Raw genomic sequence first — 18,176 nt, 5'->3', positions numbered from 1 at the left:
AAGTCCCGGGGCTTAGGTATCACCGCTATATTATTGTTATTTGAGATTCGTTAACCTATTGGATGAGAATATTAATCAAATATAAACAATTATCCAACTGTAAATATTATTCGTCGTTTTGACCGGTGGCGTTTAATTTATTGACGGATCTACTCCGATCGTCGAATAAAAATACTCCACAATCCCTTGCGTGTTTTCAATGACCCGTCTCGACATTACAATATTATAATATTATCATAGTTCGTGGTACCTATCCTGCGTTCGGAAGGCCCGTGGACACCACTCGTTTATTATTGCCGATTGAAGAACACGAGTGTTTATTCAACAAAATAACAATAGAACATTATACAGCGATGTATTATAGTAGAATATCGTCGATAAACATCCTTCTCAGCTAACACATACCACCGCGTCTACAATAATATTATGCTCATTTGTACACTGCATATATCACTTTTGTGTATCCTGCATAATATAGAGCGAGTGCGTGGAAAAAACTTGCGAACACACCGCTCGTCTATCAGCAATAATAATTGTATACAATATACATTTACCTTAATACTTTACTGGACGCATTAAACACCAAAAGTGTCGAACTGTCACTCGAAAATAATTCTGTCCGCGAAATAACGGCATGTGCGATTCACCAAAACGCACGAAAACGAGAAGGCGGCGACTAAAATGATGTGCAGCGTATGAAAAAAATTCATGAAATACGAAATTAAAAACCATGTCTGGTAACCGATAATATCATGAAGTTTGGTAAATTGAATAATTATTACAACTATTATTAATTACACAGTTTTGATTTAATTCAAAACAATTCGTTGCCGCAATATAATGCGTATTATATGTATTTTTATTGAAAATGAATAATATTTTTCAATTTATCCATAGTTTATTGACAGTTGACGGTGATTTTAATTGATAACATTTCTGTAATTTAAACACACATTCCGTGTTTCATAGGCATAACCATATTCATTTGTGTCTTTTATAATAACAACCATTGTACGTCTAGTACTCCGATGAATACTTTTAGTTAATAGATTGGAACCACAGATATTTAATGTGAATAAAATAAATAGTACTGTTAATATAAGACATATACATGATATAACGCCCATATTAATTAAATATTTTGATAAAATATTATATCGTATAAAGGTCGATTTTTATTTATGTGCTCAAAGCTCGAAGGGCTTTGTCTCTCAAATTAAATTGTAAATATAACTATTTACACAATATATACATATACACAAAGATGTTCAAAAAAATAAAAAAATATAGGTATACAATACAAGTTATTATAAAAACAAAGCCAATGTATAATATATGTAGAAAAAAATAAACAGGAACTGGAAACAAAAAAAATATAAATACATTAACAATGGTGTTATAATTAATATTGTACGTTGGGGAAAGTATTAAAAGTATTAATCGATGGTTAATCACTACTTGATGTATTATCAATTGTCAACATTTAAGTTTTCACATTAAAGTAGTTTTTATTTTTATATACAATCTAAAGCATATCTATAAAGAAATGAGAACTAAAAAAAGTATACCTGTATAAAAATTAAAATTAAAAAAAGTTATCAATTATAATTTAAATTATGTAAAAAAAATAATTGTGGACAACTAGGGATCAGTTCCCCATGCAGACACGTTTCACTAAGTAAAACTCTAATTACATTAACTTAAATTATGTGTAATTGTTGTGCTTAGGCCTTCCATGGTCTTAAAATGTATCATATAATTATAATAACATTAAAATAAAACTAGATTTATTTAAAAATGTAGTACCTTGACAATTGCGTGGATAAATTTGATTAAATTATCATTTAGCACCCACATTTTCCAATTCACTGAACTTCAACTGTTGTATTTGAGAATTATTCAATGACAGGCCAAACATACGTTCGATGGTCTGTTTAATGTCAACTCCCATTAATGAATCCATTCCTAAATCAGCTAAGGTAGATGTAGGCTTAACTGAAAGTGGATCTTGAATCCCTGAATAATGAAAGAAAACATTCGAAGACTATTATTTTTATTTATAGATAAAACTATACATTAAATTTAAATTATTTTAAGATTTTTAGTATATAAATTATTAATTGGGGATATAATTTTGTAAAAAAACAAAAGCTATACAATATTACTGATGTATAAGTCTCAACATTTTATTTCAGTAACAAACTGGAATATTTTTACGAAGTTAAATAAAATTTTAATAACACGAAAATTTCAAGGGAAATAAAAATAAATTTGACTTATAATATATCGTTTTAAATAACTCATGATGATGACTATATATTAAACTAATTATACTACCAGCTAAAATAAAAAATAAATTATATTTATTAAAAATATCAAAAATCATAACGGAGGTATACTTATACAAACTAAATTTAAAATAAAAAACTATATTTGAAATGTATTTATATAGTGGTTACCGCTTATTATAGACTAACAAACACGTCATAACAATTATTTGCATCATGTAGAATATTTAAAAATTTAATCACAATTTATTACGCAGCATACACTGAACACACAAAAGTCAACGTCTATTCGTCTTCTACGCCACTACCTTTCATACTATTGTACTAATACATACGCGACTGCTTGGTTTATCGTGAAAATGTAATTTGATTTATTTTTACAATAAGAACAAAATACAGGTACCTACTAATTAATATCGTTTATATAATACATTTTTTTTAATGTATGTACCTACATATTTTATTTATTTATCTAATTTTCAAATGACCACATTAATTGGTGTGCGAGTCGAATAGAAGAATTTTTGCTGTGTATTAGTACCTACATATGTGCAAATCGAGAACAGCCGTTGTGAGTCTAATAGCCAATAGGCGAATGAGTCAATTAAGCACGAATCCACTGTATATATAAATAATATAAACGAGTAATATCGATTGGTTTTTAAATAATAAATATTGTTCTATGAAAAAGTACTCGATTCAAGTATAATTTATAATAATTAAGAGGACGCCCACGCCATACCCACACGTGTCGTCTCTGTCTTACTAAAGTACACTATCACACATTTGTATTCAGCATAACACATTTTGTGATGTTAGCTTTAATATTAGAGTAAATAATTTACCTAATATCAAATTTAAAGGTAAGAATATTATCTAAAGAATAACATATGCTTTTATTGATAACGTCTAAAAGTGTGTTCTGCTGAATGCAAATTTGTTATAATGTACGTTAGTAAACAGAGACAACACGTACGGATATGGCGTCCTTTTAAGAGTTAAAACTAAATATTCTTTTATGTCATTCATAGCAATATAATAATATCATACATTTTATTTTTAATATTCAAAACTGTTACCCATAATTCCAGAAACGATTTCCGTGAGCGATTGTGATTTAGAATTCTCCGTCAGTTTTCTTTTGGTTGGTATCACGTGCGAAGCAACGACGGCTGAACTTTGTGTTAATAGAGTATCCAACGATCCTAGGCAAGATGATATTTTTTGGGCCAGTGTTCCATTGATTTCTTTTTCTTCATTACCACGAGTTAATAGATATGCCATTCCTACGTCACCTATGCCTCCCCATTGGATAGATTGCTGTATAATGAAAAGAAGTGAAAATATATAAAAATCCATAGAGGTGCCGACGTATGTAATGTAAATTTTTTGATTCTATGATATATGGTATAAAAACAATTTATTCCTTACTGCCGGAAGTCCTCGTTTTTGTCTTTGCTCCGAAATCCTTTCCATGATAGAATTTGCATAACCGTAATTAGTTTGGCCCCTGTTGCCACGGCCACAAGAAATAGACGAAAACGTAACAAAATATTCCAAGTCCTTGCTAACGGCTTCCGATGCTTCGTCTAAATGTTTAGTAGTTAAGACTTTACTATTGTACACAGTCTGGAAGTTATCAACTGTTTGATTTTCAAAAATTCCATCTCTCAAAACCTAAATCGTCAAGAAATATTAAATTCAGTGTGTAATATTATAATACATGTATTATAATTTATATTGTATTATAAAAAATGTGTATAATATATTAAAATAATATACTATATAGAATAAATATTATAGGTATTATGTAAAATACCGATTAAAACTTAATATACAAAACAATGAAATTCGTACCCCAGCTAAGTTGAAAATTCCACCAACTGGACCTAGACTGAGAGCCAATTTGACAGTGTCTTTAGCCCCCGACGATGTAGTCAGATCAAATGTGCTGATTTCCACTTTGATGTCTTTGCTTTTCCAAACATTTACTCTATATTTTTGGTATCCTGTTTGAATTCCATTTCGAGAACAGAGAATAATATTCTTTGCTCCGCGTTCTACTAGCCACTCGGTAAGTTCCATTCCAAATCCACCGAGGCCACCTAAAAAAAACTTCAATTATATCGAGAATCAAAATGCATTAAGATAAAAATTTAGGTACCCGAAAGTATGTAACTCTTGCTTGGATCAAAATAAACCCGTCGGTATGCTGCAAAGTTCAATATTGGTGAATCCCCAGACACTTCAATAATTATTTTGTTTCCAGTCTTGTTAGTAGCGTATGATCTAATGAATACCACAAATTGAAAAATATCTTAAATAAAAACATCCAATATGATTAAAATTCACCTGAAAGCCGACTCGATATCAGAATATGGGTAAATAGTGAACGGTAGTGGTTTTACAACTCTCATTTTTATTCTTGAATCGATAAATGAATAAATAAAATCTGCAGATGGATTATTTACAATAGAAATATCTTCAAACTTTGCTGATATAACTCGAAATCCATTTGGCGAATCTAAACATATATAATCATTAGATTATAATCGTATCTGCTACTAAATAAATAATTAGCTATTCGAAAAATAAACATACTAGTATAAGTACTAATACATAGTATATTATATATATATATATATATATGTATTAATTTATTATTATATTTATAATAATAAGGGTGGGTAATGCATTTTATTATTTGTAAAATTCTTCTAATACATATAAACAATATACATAATATATACGGTGATACCATATTTTTAAATTTACTTGATAAGACTGATATGTCTGTATTTTCGGTAATGATAATTTTTGCTTCATCAGCAAGAAGATCTGGCAGGTGTTCAGAACAATACTTCGGCAAAATAACATAATCGACTCCTTGATTTAGAGTCAACGATGATACCATGTGAATGAATTTTGAATCAAACCTTGTAGTTGAAACCTGACTCACCTTAAATATATAAGATAAACATGGTATCATGTAACCAATTATCCACTATTTTCTAATATACATTTCGATAACTCACTTCTGGGTAAATTAATTTAATAGCATCCAGCTGTTCATTAGTTTCAGCTACAATAAATACTTTGCACTTGAGAGATAGTGCAATAGAAATAGCCGCGTAGTTTATACTGTTTTCGCTAGCAAATACCAACACATTTTTTGATTCCGATAAATTTCCTTTGTGTATTAATGCATAAGTGGCCTAGAATTTTGTTAGAAATTTATTTATTTGACTCAATGATTACGATTTTATGATTTACACTTTACCACAAAGTAGGAGTACGGAACAGTGGCGGCTTGTTTCAAAGTCCAACTTTCTGGTACATCCCATAAAATTGCATTACTCTCATTGACTGTTGTTGATAGAACACCAGTTTTAACCAAACCCATTACCTTTTGGCCATTTGTCTTAGTACCAGAAAATTCTACTCCAAATTCAGTTTTCTAAAAAAAAAAAAAATAAATATGCGCGTTTTATAAAAACGTATAATACTATTGTCAATTAATTTTAAATCATCAACCATTGAAGAGACTGCAGATAAATCGACATTGTTTACACCAGCATAAGCTATTGTTATGGAACCACTGGTGTCAGTGCTGTTGAAATATCTGTAATTAACATAGACATTTAAAATAAACGCATAGCGAAAATAAAATAAAATAGCTACTTTGACGACTGGACCCATTGAAGTGTTGTCAGATCACCTTTGGACTGTACGGACACTTTGGCTTCAGTTGTTTGAACGTTTGAATCAATTTTCACATCAATTGGTAAATGTCTGTAGGATCCCCAAACACCATTTCTTTCCACGTTAAAGAACAGATCGTTTTCAAGTAATGAAGCAAAATCTTTCAAAGTATATTGTTTACCAGGTTCAGTTAGTATACACCTATCAAAAAATATATTTTATCATATACTACTGTTTAAACATCAACTTCTGCAAATTAAATTATCAACTACCTAATAGGATTTTCTTCACCATTATATTCTTCTACTAAACATTTAGACAGACCGAGCACACCGTTGATATTTTTATCGCTATACAGTATCACTTTTTTATTTGAACATCCATTAATGTCAGCTAATTTTTTTTTCAATGACTCCACCCATAAAAACTGTTCATCCTCGATTTTTAAAGCTGTGTACTGGTATTTTGGAGATAGCTAAAACAAGTATATCATATAAAAATCTATTTCAAAGTTGTCTAATATTTATTTGACATACTTTTTTCAAAAGGAAATATTTCTTATCATTATTTTCAATAACTGTCACTATTTGGAGGTTCAATGATTTTAATGTAGTTGAGGCAGGTGCAGAAATATTTTCAACCAATAGAATAAATCCTCGTGGAGATAATGCTGCAGAAATTTTACCCAATAACGCAGCGTCAAAATGAATATCATCAGCAACTATCAAATGGTATCCATCAGATAATGATGAGTTTTCAATATAGAACTCAACAACGTTAATATCTAATGATAATAATTTGCTTTGTTCAACATTAACTGGGTTGTTTGATAGAACTGTATAGTCCACCTAAATCAACATTAATGTCGATGTGTATCGTTTAAAAAGAATTAAATTATTATATTTCCTTACATAAAAATTAGCTTCTGCTTCGATTATTTGAACAATTTGGGTAGCCAATAAGTTATTGTTATGGATTTCCACTGATTTCACATGGTGTACGCCTATGTTTTCCATGAATAATCCAATCAATGAGTAAAGAACTTCATACGTAGATAATTCGTTTGACTATTATGCAAAAAAATATTTAATTTTATTTAATTATGATTTTCAAATTGCGTATGTACTTACTTTATATACAAACGGAACAAAGTAGTGACGTTCTAGAGTCGCTGGTAGTTGGGCGTTTTTTTTCAATGGTGCAGGTGTCACTTTCAAGTTAAAGATAGTGACTCCACCCGATTGTGTTGTCTTAGCATAACCAAAATGGTTTACTTCTATTTCTAAGTATAATTTAATTAAAATAAGATTTAAATTAGCTATATTTATCATTGTCTACTACCTTTAGGATTTGATGATCTCTCTGTAACTTGCTTATGATACACGGGGTCAATAACAATTTCTTTAATATATGTTGGTAAACGAAGTTCTCTAGTCGTTATAGATATAAGTTCAAATTGTAAAAGAGTATCAATAAATGATACCCAATTCCCGTTCCACGCAAGTTTACCTCTAGAACCTTATAAACAGATTTAATGTTATGGGTTGTTTTAATTAGTTATTTAATAATCCTACCTTCACTGTTTGCTTCTACAAAGCCTAAAAATGCATCTTTATATTGATATCCGCGAAGTCTCAATTCCTTGTAAAAGTCATCAGAATTTAATTCCATTTTGTCTGATAAGGTAGAAAGGTGTTCTATTTGATTTTTTTCAAAACTTTGGTTTAATAATTTTACACGTCCTGAAACTGTTAATGATCCTCCTTCTAGTAACTCAAAATCACCTGACCCATGAAATATGTTAATGTCGAATTTAATTGAGCCTAAATATATGCATCAAAATAAAATTAATTCAATAAAAATATATTGATTTATTATGATTTTATGTACCCTCGGTATTAAGAACAGTGGGTCTGAGAAATTTAATATTCTGGAAAACAACTGGAACATCTTCAAACCATTTACCTTGTTGTTTTGCAAAAGCTTTCCATACCAACGTCTACAGTAAAATATGCATATATTGAGAAATAGATAAATGATGAATAATTTTAACTTATATGAAAAAGAATTTAAAGGGCTCATTTCTAAAATTTACTTTAAAAATATTATAAGAGGTCATATTGTATTTCAATAGACGTAAATTATGAAGTTAAATTAATTTAGATAATCAACATTTAAAGTAAATCGTTTTATGTCAATCAATTATTTTAATCAAGATTTTATCAAAGTGTAACCATCATTATAAGACGTGAAATTTTACTGATATCAATTTTTTTTGTATAAAGTAAAATTTTAAAAATCTATTTAAAATTATATATATGTTATTCTTACTAAATATCCAGCTGCTGGATAAAGTATACGTCCATCAATGGTATGACCGATTAAATATTTATCTTGTTGTGAATTAATATCAATTTCGACTTGATCATCCTCTGACCCAGATTTCTAAAAATATATTAGTGTGCATTTAAAATAAATCAGTTCTAAATAATATATAAAAATATTAACATATTTTAACTTTTTTAACATACTTTTTCTATAAAATTGGGAACTACATAGTCGTTTGTGTGATCCCATTTTAACATTGGAGATATCATTGGAGTACCTCTAACTACAGGGTACTCAACTTTACCATATACATTTTGTAATTGTGGCTCTGCTCCAGCAATATATAACCTTTAATAAATATAATTATATTATTAGAATGAAAATATAAACATCATATTCGGGAATACAGATAGAAATATATTTACTTTCCAATTGCTTCCAACAAGAAATTCACATGATTCGAAACAGTTTTCTTAGTCAGACCGACATTTGTGACAGTAGGGGGCAGCGATCTCTTCAATATTGCTTGTAATAAACAATGAGGTGCAATTTCAATCGTTATAGCATTTTCGGGTACATGTTTCATTGCACCGTGAAAGTAAACAGGTGAACTTATATTATTTAAATGATAATCTGCTGACGAATATTGGGCTTCCGGTGAATTCCACTTATGTTCGGGATATGTTGTACTAAGCCATCGACTAGATCTTGGTTTGGGATTGGACATTACCTATTAAAAAATTATATTATAAAAACAGTATTTGTCACATTTAAGTGTAGTCATAAGTTATTTCTAAATTAATTTAAAATTAGTAGGAAGTACCTTTTTATAATACGGTTTCAATGACGGAATAAACCCTTTTAAGTATGGCGAATGGAAAGCATAACCCATTGAGTCAACGGGCTTGGCAAATATACCTTCTTGTTTAAGAGTTTCAGTGAAATTCAATGTTATGTCTTTGAGTCCCGAAATCGTAACACTGTCAGCACTATTATGACAAGCAACAATTATACCTTCAGGAAGTCTTTTTTGTGTCTCCTCCCACGACAACCCAACTGCAACCATAGCTCCAGCGGGAACGTCAATTTGTGTCAAAATTGTAGATCTCCAGTACATTGTCATTAATGCTTGTTCCAATGTAAAGCAACCATCAGCATATGCACATGCGAGTTCGCCGACTGAATGACCAATGATGCCATCAGGATTGATACCAAGTGAATGTAAAATATTAACAAGACCAATCTAAAAATAGTTTTAATTTTAATATTTAATAATTTTAATGCTAAAAATATTATATAACTTTCTACGTACACAGTTGACAATCAACAATTACCTGTACAATTAGAACTGTGAACATGGTATTCTTTATACTCTTAAACGTATTTTCATCAGATTTGTAAAATAAATCATGAACACTATAGTTAAATGGAATTAATATTGAATGTGCATTGTCTACAGTTTGTTTGAAAACTTTAAACTTCACTAAATCAGCGACTAATTCCAACGATTGACTTCCCATGCCTGGAAAAATGAAGTAGATTGGCCTTTTATCGCCGGAACTATTATTTTGCTAGAATCATCATATTAATATTTATTATGTTCAATTAAGTAATTTTTTTATAAATATAAAACTTACAGCTATTTCAACGTTCCTAGGGGTTTGGCCCAGAATTGAATAACCAGAAAACTTATAACCAGGAATTGTTGATTTATAAATATCAATAATTAAAGTTAGCAAATCATTGTTATCTGCATAGTTTTCAACCTAAAAAAGGACATTTTTGTATATAAAATATTTAAATACCTAAATTCAAGTATAAAGGTAATATTGTTTCAATTGATGTAAATAACTAACTGTCTCAAATTGTTCAATTAATGCTTCTCTTGTTCGTCCTGATAGAAATACTAGTCTAGGAATTTCGAGTGTTGGTAATGATATAGCCTGTGCTTTTTTATCGTGAGCTCTTAGAATTACGTGGACATTTGATCCTCCAACACCGAATGAATTAATAGAAACCATATTTCCAGGTAATGGTGTTTGCTTATCAACAACCTAATAAATTTTCACCAATTAATACAAAAGTATAACTTTTATCATACAAACTGTACATTCAATTACCTTCAATTCTCCACTAACAAGTTTTGGAATGTTGTGGTTTAATGTTTCAAAATTAATATTAGCCGGGATAATTCCTGTTTCTAACGCATAAAGCATCTTTGCTATCGATACTAAACCTGATACTGGTTCTGCGTGACCCACATTTGATTTGACCGATCCAACAAGCAAAGGACTTTTACGGCCAACACAAAACACATCCGAAATGGCATTCAACTCTTGTTTGTCTCCAACCTATAGTAATATGATTATATCAAAAATATTTATAATAATTAATTTAATTAACCTACACCCGTCCCCGTTCCGTGAGCTTCGATATAATGGACATCATTGAGATTTAAATTAGCCTGTGCGTAAGTTTCTCTAATTAGCTGACTTTGCACTGATTGTGAAGGGTATGTGGCGCCTTCGATTTTGAACCCATCGGTATTTGTGGATGTTCCAACTATAGTTGCATATATTCGTTTTGCATCTGTTGATTTTCTTATGTATAGAGCAACGATAGCTTCACTTCTTACGTACCCATTAGCTAAATATAATTTATACGTTATTCTGGTTGTTGAAATTCTTAATTTATTATAGTCATTTATCAAATAAATTTCGTTAACTAAACTAACCACCAATGTCAAAAGGCCTGCTTGTTCCCGTAGGACTAAGCATATTATAACGATGGTACATAACTGAAGTAGCTGGTTTGAGAAGTAAATTAGTTCCTGCAACAATAGCTGCATCACATTGACCCGTTTTTATTGCGGTGATGGCTTGGTGTAAACAAAATAGTGCGCTCGAACATGCAGTATCAATGGCAACACTCGGGCCTGTTTAAAATTATTTAAATTTTGTGTTCAACAAATTAAGTTAAATTCGGAATTTTATATATAAATACCTTTAAAATTGAATTGAAAAGATATCCTGTTAGCTACCATTGATCTAATTACGCCTATAGTTTCATATCCAGTCAATTTTTCTGGTGTTCGTTCAAAATAATCTGAAGATTCGTTGGTCATCATACCAACATACACTCCAGTTTTCGTTCCACGTATATCTTTTGGATTGATTCCTGCGGTTTATAAAAACCATGTCATAAATTAATTTCTACCTTATTTTGTTTAATTGAATACCTGCATCGACTATAGCCTCATGTGTAACTTCTAGTAATATTCTAAGTTGTGCATCCATAGCATTAGCTAGTTTTGTATGAATTCCAAAAAACTCTGCATCAAATTTGTTTATTTCCTTTAATTTTCCTGTTCTTGACGGAACTCCGTACATGCCTACGTAATACAACATAATATTCAATTTCTATGTTATAACATTTTATTCTTAATTTTGATATTAAATAATTGTTTGTACATAAGATTACAGGAATGTACAATATATTTACATTACAAGTTTTTAAAATTGAATTTACCTGGAGACCATCTCCTATTGTCGACAGTCAATAAATCCTCATTATTGTACAATTTTTGCTTAAATTCTTCAGTAGAGTTACATTCTGGGAATCGTCCAGCAATACCCGATATTACTATATCGTTTGCTTCTGGCATTCCTGTAAATAAATTATCAAAACCTTATTATTTATATAAAATATTTATGTATTTTTTTTTTTTTTAATAAGGTTTGGAATAGAATGTATAAGTAGCTTATTTCAAGCTTCATTCAATCAAATAAATCTACTTATTTTCATATAACTTATTTATATTAAGGTTATAACTTATTGTAAATCTAAATATTTCCTTTTATGATAATTTTTTTTAACAATTATTAGAATATGTATATAATTATTATATACGTGTAAATAAAAGGTATACTAGATACATATGAGCGTTCGATTATAAAAAAAATAATAATAATAATAAAAAAACGATTTGCATTATAATTATGATACAGGTACATAATTTTATTAATTAAATGATGATTAATTTACACGATATCCTAAAATAATTTTTAATCATAGATATTTATTTTTTAACATTAATTAGGTAGTTATCATAATTACTATTAAGGTTAATTTTAATGTCAAAATAAGTTCTATTTCGTTAGATATTTCCTTTGATTAATTTTTTATTAATTTCCTTTTAGGTAACGAAATTGTATGAATGAAATATTATCTATAATGAGTGAGTAGAAAATATTATGAATAATTATTTTCTTTTTTGAATTTTTACAATATTCTTTTTTAAACCTAAAAACAATTATATTTGTTTGCGCTTATATTATATTCAATATAATAAATAAATACAATTGCTTGTCATAAAAACAGCTTAAAATAAGAAATGTATTATACGTAACACCTAAACTACAAGTTTAGGATTTTACACAAATTTCTTTCAACATTTTAAATTAACGAAATTGATCTACGATATTCGGTTATATAGATTACAAAGAATTTTAAACTATTAATGCCCGGTATTTATGTGTTGTTATCTCAGAGTAAGGTATTTTTCATAATTATATTATATACTTGATATTTTTTCAAAATTTTGTTATTACATTGAAACTAAATATCACATAAAAAAAAATCGAAATTATTGACAACTGAAATTCATTGAGTATTGTTTTTAAGTATGTCATGTGTCATATATATTGACGTCAATACATTTCCCATGTTATCATTCTCAATTGATACTATATCATCAATGTTCTAAGTTTTTTTATTACTTCTGTTTTGTATTCTCGATTACAAATTATTTATTATTATATATCTATCAGTAATTTATTTGATATATTTTAATATAATTTCAAACCTGTTATGTCATAATATTATCTAATAATATTTTACACGCTTAACCATATAGTATATAAATAATAATTATTTATTGAATCATAATATTATTATAATAACGATCAATATCAGATAACAACTCGAGGCCACTATAAAAACAATTAAAATTATATAATCATAATAATTAATTAAAATATATAGCACTTTGCCAGGCAGAAATAATTTTGTGAATGGATTTTGAAAATATAAATGTATTTGAGTATAACACTTGTTATACATTATCTATTTATTTACGTGATATAGGTAATAATTCTATATATTCTATATTCTAATTATTCATTCTATGAATAAAATATTTATTATCTATTTTTTATGTGTTTAATAATATGTGTATTTATCAATACAATGTGATTTTTTAATATTAACATTTCAATTAAATATCAAAACTAGTTAAGCACCTAAATTTTGCAAACCCTTAGATTTATTTATTGAGCATTAAAAGACAAAGTAATAAATATTAACCAGAATTGGGGCGTTGAGTTAAAACTTATCAGTTTTGTATTTTGGTTCATAATTTATAATTATTATATCATAATATTAATTAAAAATTGTGTAACTTATAATAACCCAAATAATAATGATTTTGGGGGTGATTATAAACTCTTCCGATTTTAATGACATGTGTAAATTCTCCCAAATCAACTACACTATACTTGAAGGGTACATGCAAACTCTTTTGAGTTTTTAATATAACATCGTTTGTATATTAAAATTGTATCACGAACACGCTTATTTAAAAAAACTTAAAAATTCAAGATATTTATTTTTTTTTTTGTATTTAAACTACTTATAGTTTTTTCTTTATTTTTAGTTTGAAAGTTTCTTTTCATTTATTTTATTTATTGTAACTGAATTTGTATGAAAGAATATTAACAAATTATAAATTAAAATGTGAACAAACGATTCACAAGCCTTGGTTATTTTAAATTTAACAATGATACTGAACCCACATTATTGGAGGATATGATGCATCTTCGTCAAGACGCATCTAAAGAATAAGAATATAAAATATTATTGCAATTATAATGTAAATACATTTGCATTCTCAACTGCATTTGCATGTATGAAAATTAATCCAAAAATATAACGCATCCATTTCCAACTTCGCTAGTGTCTATACTTTTAAATTAACTCGAAATGGTTAGATAGTATTTATACTTCAATTGTACATAATATTGATCCGGGAACGTTTATTATTTAAATTTTATATTATTGCAGAATTTGAACATACATTACATATAAATTATAAATTCAACACTAGAAACCCGAAACCCAAATTAATTATTCAGATTCAAATCACTTTTTACTATTATTTAGTACAATTTATGTATACATTTGACGTATGAATTTATGTATATGTAAATATATGAATATAAATATATATATATATGATTATGGTTTTTGAAAATATACACATTAAAGACTACTATAAATTAGAAATTACAAATTGTACACAAATTTAAATTATTTATCAAAATTATAACCCTTGATTGTAATTTAATGTGACCTATCGTCATTGACTAGGTCATGTAATGGATGCGTTGAATTTGAACTAATTGTGTTTAAAAAATAATAACATGAGTACAGCAAAGAATCAATTCTTTAAAAGTGGCTACAACTCATTTGCGCATAATTTGAGAATAATATAAACCTTTTTTCAAAGAAATTTACCCACGTATAGGGTGTACATAACCTGCGTACCTCCAAATTTTCGAATTGGTCATTAGCAGCTAGTGAGGCTGTGCATTTAATGGACTAAAAAAGTGTTAAATGTACGCATGCATTTTTGCATGAACATTTAAAAGTAAAAATAAAAATGTATTAATTGATAATATGTATTATTATTTATTAATATTTTTAAATAGCTGAGAGAAAAACTATTGAAGCATATTATACTAAAAATAAAATCATTATCAACATAATTTTACAAATAACTAAAAAATTCAAATTTTTATAAATTACTCAAAAAGAGACTCCGAAAAAATATTAATACAGATATTTTGTCAAAATTTAATGATTATACTAGGGCTATTAATTCCACTTGTAAATAAAAATTGTACGAACCTTTATTTGTAGTCCAAAATTATACTAAAAAAAAAAATGACACGGAAACTGAAAATCGGCTTGAGATTTACTAACTAGTAAAAAATGATTTCTAAACAACGATTGAACAATAAAATAAGAATAAACGTGTATATAAAAAATATAAACTATAAATGAATAAAATTATTTATCTGACACCTATTCCCGCTACCTAAACCTTTAATTATGATTAGATTTTTGAAATAAACGTTTACGGACTTCTTGTATTCGATAACAAAGGTCACACATTGACTATTAATTAGTTTCGGTGTAAAGCAATATATAATAATATCATCTTAATTATTACACACATATCTGATATATGATTTTATTATTTTGTTTATGTTTTTATAATTATTATACATTCATAATCAATCTATTACAATTAAATAAAGTATCAATGAATTATATATCTACACATAGGCGTGCGCACGGGGGATTTCGGGTGTACCTGGGCACCCCCCAACATGTAATTGGGGCCCTAAAATTTAAGTCCTATAGCATATAATATATGGGCCCGTATTTTAACTAATGTTACTAGAATAAAAATAGTATTTTTTCTAAAATATGTTGTAAAAAAATATTATGTTTCGGGATTAAAAAAAATAATACAACGTAAAATATTTTAAATTTGCGTGATAAAACTTATTATGATTATAACAGCTAAATTGTATTGACTACAAAAGTAAAAATAATAAATATTGCAATTATCTTGAAAATAGATTTTAAATCCAACTATCTAATGAAATATTATATTACTTGGTACTAGTAATACCATTGATTAATAATATTATGTGATATAATGTAAGTAATATTTATTCGCGCATTATAATTCATTAAAATATGTACATATCTTGTTAAGAAAGGGCCCAAATTAAGGAAAGGGCCCGAAAAAATTGTAGGCACTCCCCCCCGCTCCCCCGAAATTCAGGTCTGCGCACGCCTATGTACCTACATTACTCCATTTAAATTATTTTTCATAGTAGGAAGGTGTGAATAAGAGTGATAGACATAATTGGAGTATATTTTTGTTTTGTAGTCGAAGTGGCTGCATTAATCTCCCTTCGAGATTTCTGGAAATAATTTTAATAATGAAGCGTTTTAAATAAATCAGTACAACAACATTTTGGAATACCACGCATGGATACGTGCCACAGAGAGTTATGATCGGTACGAGATGAACTTATTAGTAAAATATAATCTTATTTGTTGGCTGGATGAAAGTTTATCTCTAAAATGAAAATAAACCTGTTCATTGACTTCTCTATTCGATAACAAAGGCCACATTTGTGTATTTGATTCCACGGTCGTTTCTTTTCGTAATTCATCATAACAACAGTTATTATCTCTGGAAAATTCTAATTTACGGAAATCTAAATGTAATATCAATCGATGCATAATAATTAATATGCCTAATATAGTTTTTTTTCTTTTATATTCTGATTGGAGAAAGTAAGTAGGTAGGTACTTATGTGTTAAAAAATAAACTTCGTTGGAATATATTATATATTTCGTTGACTATTGACGTATCATGTATACCATATTAAATATATAGAGTATAATTTTATTTTATTATAACTAGGATCGACATTTGTTACATTTGCATAATGTTATTGGTAAATAGCTAGTTTTTATCAAAATATGTTTCATGGCCTAATAATTCAGTTTAAAACATTTTATTTTGCATAATTTTTGTATTTTTACGATTTTATGCAATTTTAGAGCATTATGTACAATTTCGTAAATGTTAAAGACATTTTTAACTTGATGAATCGAGAATTTTCACGAAATAATAAATCGTTCGAGATTTTTCAAATATCAGAATGCAGTTAGGGAGCTAAATTTGTTGTTTTGTTTTCATTATTAAAAACAATCTTTGTTTGGTTTTCAGATTAACAGAAATTCAAAAATCAAAATCTATGCCATTTTTATCAATAATTTAAATCATTTTCAGTGTATAATATATTATAAGATATAAGTAATCATTTAATTGAAAACTTTAGAATTTATTATAGTTTTTTTTTTTTTTTTAGAGCATATTTTGGTAATTATGTGAGTATAAATTCATACATATTTAATTGATTATCAGGGTAGGTAACTCTATAATTATCATTTTTATCATTCTTAATTATAACATTATTGTCAACATAGTTATATTTATATGCAAATTGTATAATGCTTTATGAACAAAAAAGTCTTATTTCACCATAATAGTTAACACTGCAAATCTAACATTTTTTTTTTTTTTATCAAAAGTTAATCATATTATTAATTTTTAAATATAGAAGATCATTCGAAAACATAACGACTTTTAGTTCGATTAATGTAATATTTAATGGATAGCAATTATTTATCTAGTACCTAGATAGATATCATGTAAGGTTAGGTTATATACATACATCTGTACATAGGTGTATAGGTGAATATATATTATATATTATTTTAGAGTACTTATTTAGTTAATAACTAAATTAGCGTTGGTATAAAAATGTGTATAATATTTCTATAATAGCTATAGATATTATAGTAGGCGCCTACTGTAAAATTAACATATACTTGTGTATTATGTAATAATTCCAAAGGGTATATATTATATATGTATTTATTAGACGTCATATTTGAAGACTATATATAGCATATGCAGAAAGGATTACATAAGAATTATTGATTACCAACTTATAGGATGAAGTACAACAATAATTTTCTGTTACCTACTTAATCGTAATATAATAATACGTATATTGTATACCTACAATTATAAACACGTAAGCCATTAGTTATATAACTATGATCAATAAGATAGAGATAGACAAATGCTTAAAATAATAAAGAATTAAAAAAATATATGAACATTTATTAAGTTATGGTTTTTTA

The 18,176-nt window shown here is 27.6% G+C and overlaps 1 protein-coding gene across 2 annotated transcripts; it reads right to left on the bottom strand.

Moving 5' to 3' along the window:
• Positions 1–1,152: 1,152 nt before the first annotated feature.
• Positions 1,153–15,443, bottom strand: LOC132919327 (fatty acid synthase-like). Of its 2 annotated transcripts, none has more exons than XM_060980846.1 (33): positions 15,285–15,443; positions 11,847–11,984; positions 11,557–11,709; positions 11,322–11,495; positions 11,053–11,253; positions 10,726–10,964; positions 10,439–10,669; positions 10,175–10,372; positions 9,956–10,084; positions 9,653–9,889; positions 9,142–9,561; positions 8,744–9,048; positions 8,522–8,666; positions 8,322–8,435; positions 7,881–7,989; positions 7,565–7,813; positions 7,332–7,508; positions 7,121–7,272; positions 6,902–7,057; positions 6,527–6,838; positions 6,263–6,465; positions 5,970–6,191; positions 5,823–5,910; positions 5,569–5,745; positions 5,324–5,503; positions 5,064–5,247; positions 4,641–4,812; positions 4,453–4,577; positions 4,146–4,393; positions 3,720–3,965; positions 3,368–3,608; positions 1,807–2,016; positions 1,153–1,358 (listed from the first exon to the last, which is right to left on the bottom strand). In XM_060980846.1, exons 2-32 carry the CDS (start codon positions 11,980–11,982, stop codon positions 1,841–1,843), a joined length of 6,099 nt encoding a protein of 2,032 aa, XP_060836829.1. In that variant the 5' UTR covers positions 11,983–11,984; positions 15,285–15,443; the 3' UTR covers positions 1,153–1,358; positions 1,807–1,840. The 2 variants fall into 2 exon arrangements, with proteins under 2 accessions (XP_060836829.1, XP_060836830.1); XM_060980847.1 differs by having other exon boundaries at positions 7,121–7,266.
• Between the last annotated feature and the right edge of the window lie 2,733 nt (positions 15,444–18,176).

This window comes from Rhopalosiphum padi, chromosome 2 (assembly GCF_020882245.1).
Source record: "Rhopalosiphum padi isolate XX-2018 chromosome 2, ASM2088224v1, whole genome shotgun sequence".
Classification (NCBI taxonomy): Eukaryota; Metazoa; Arthropoda; class Insecta; order Hemiptera; family Aphididae; genus Rhopalosiphum; species Rhopalosiphum padi.
This window is presented reverse-complemented; position numbering and strand designations above follow the sequence as displayed.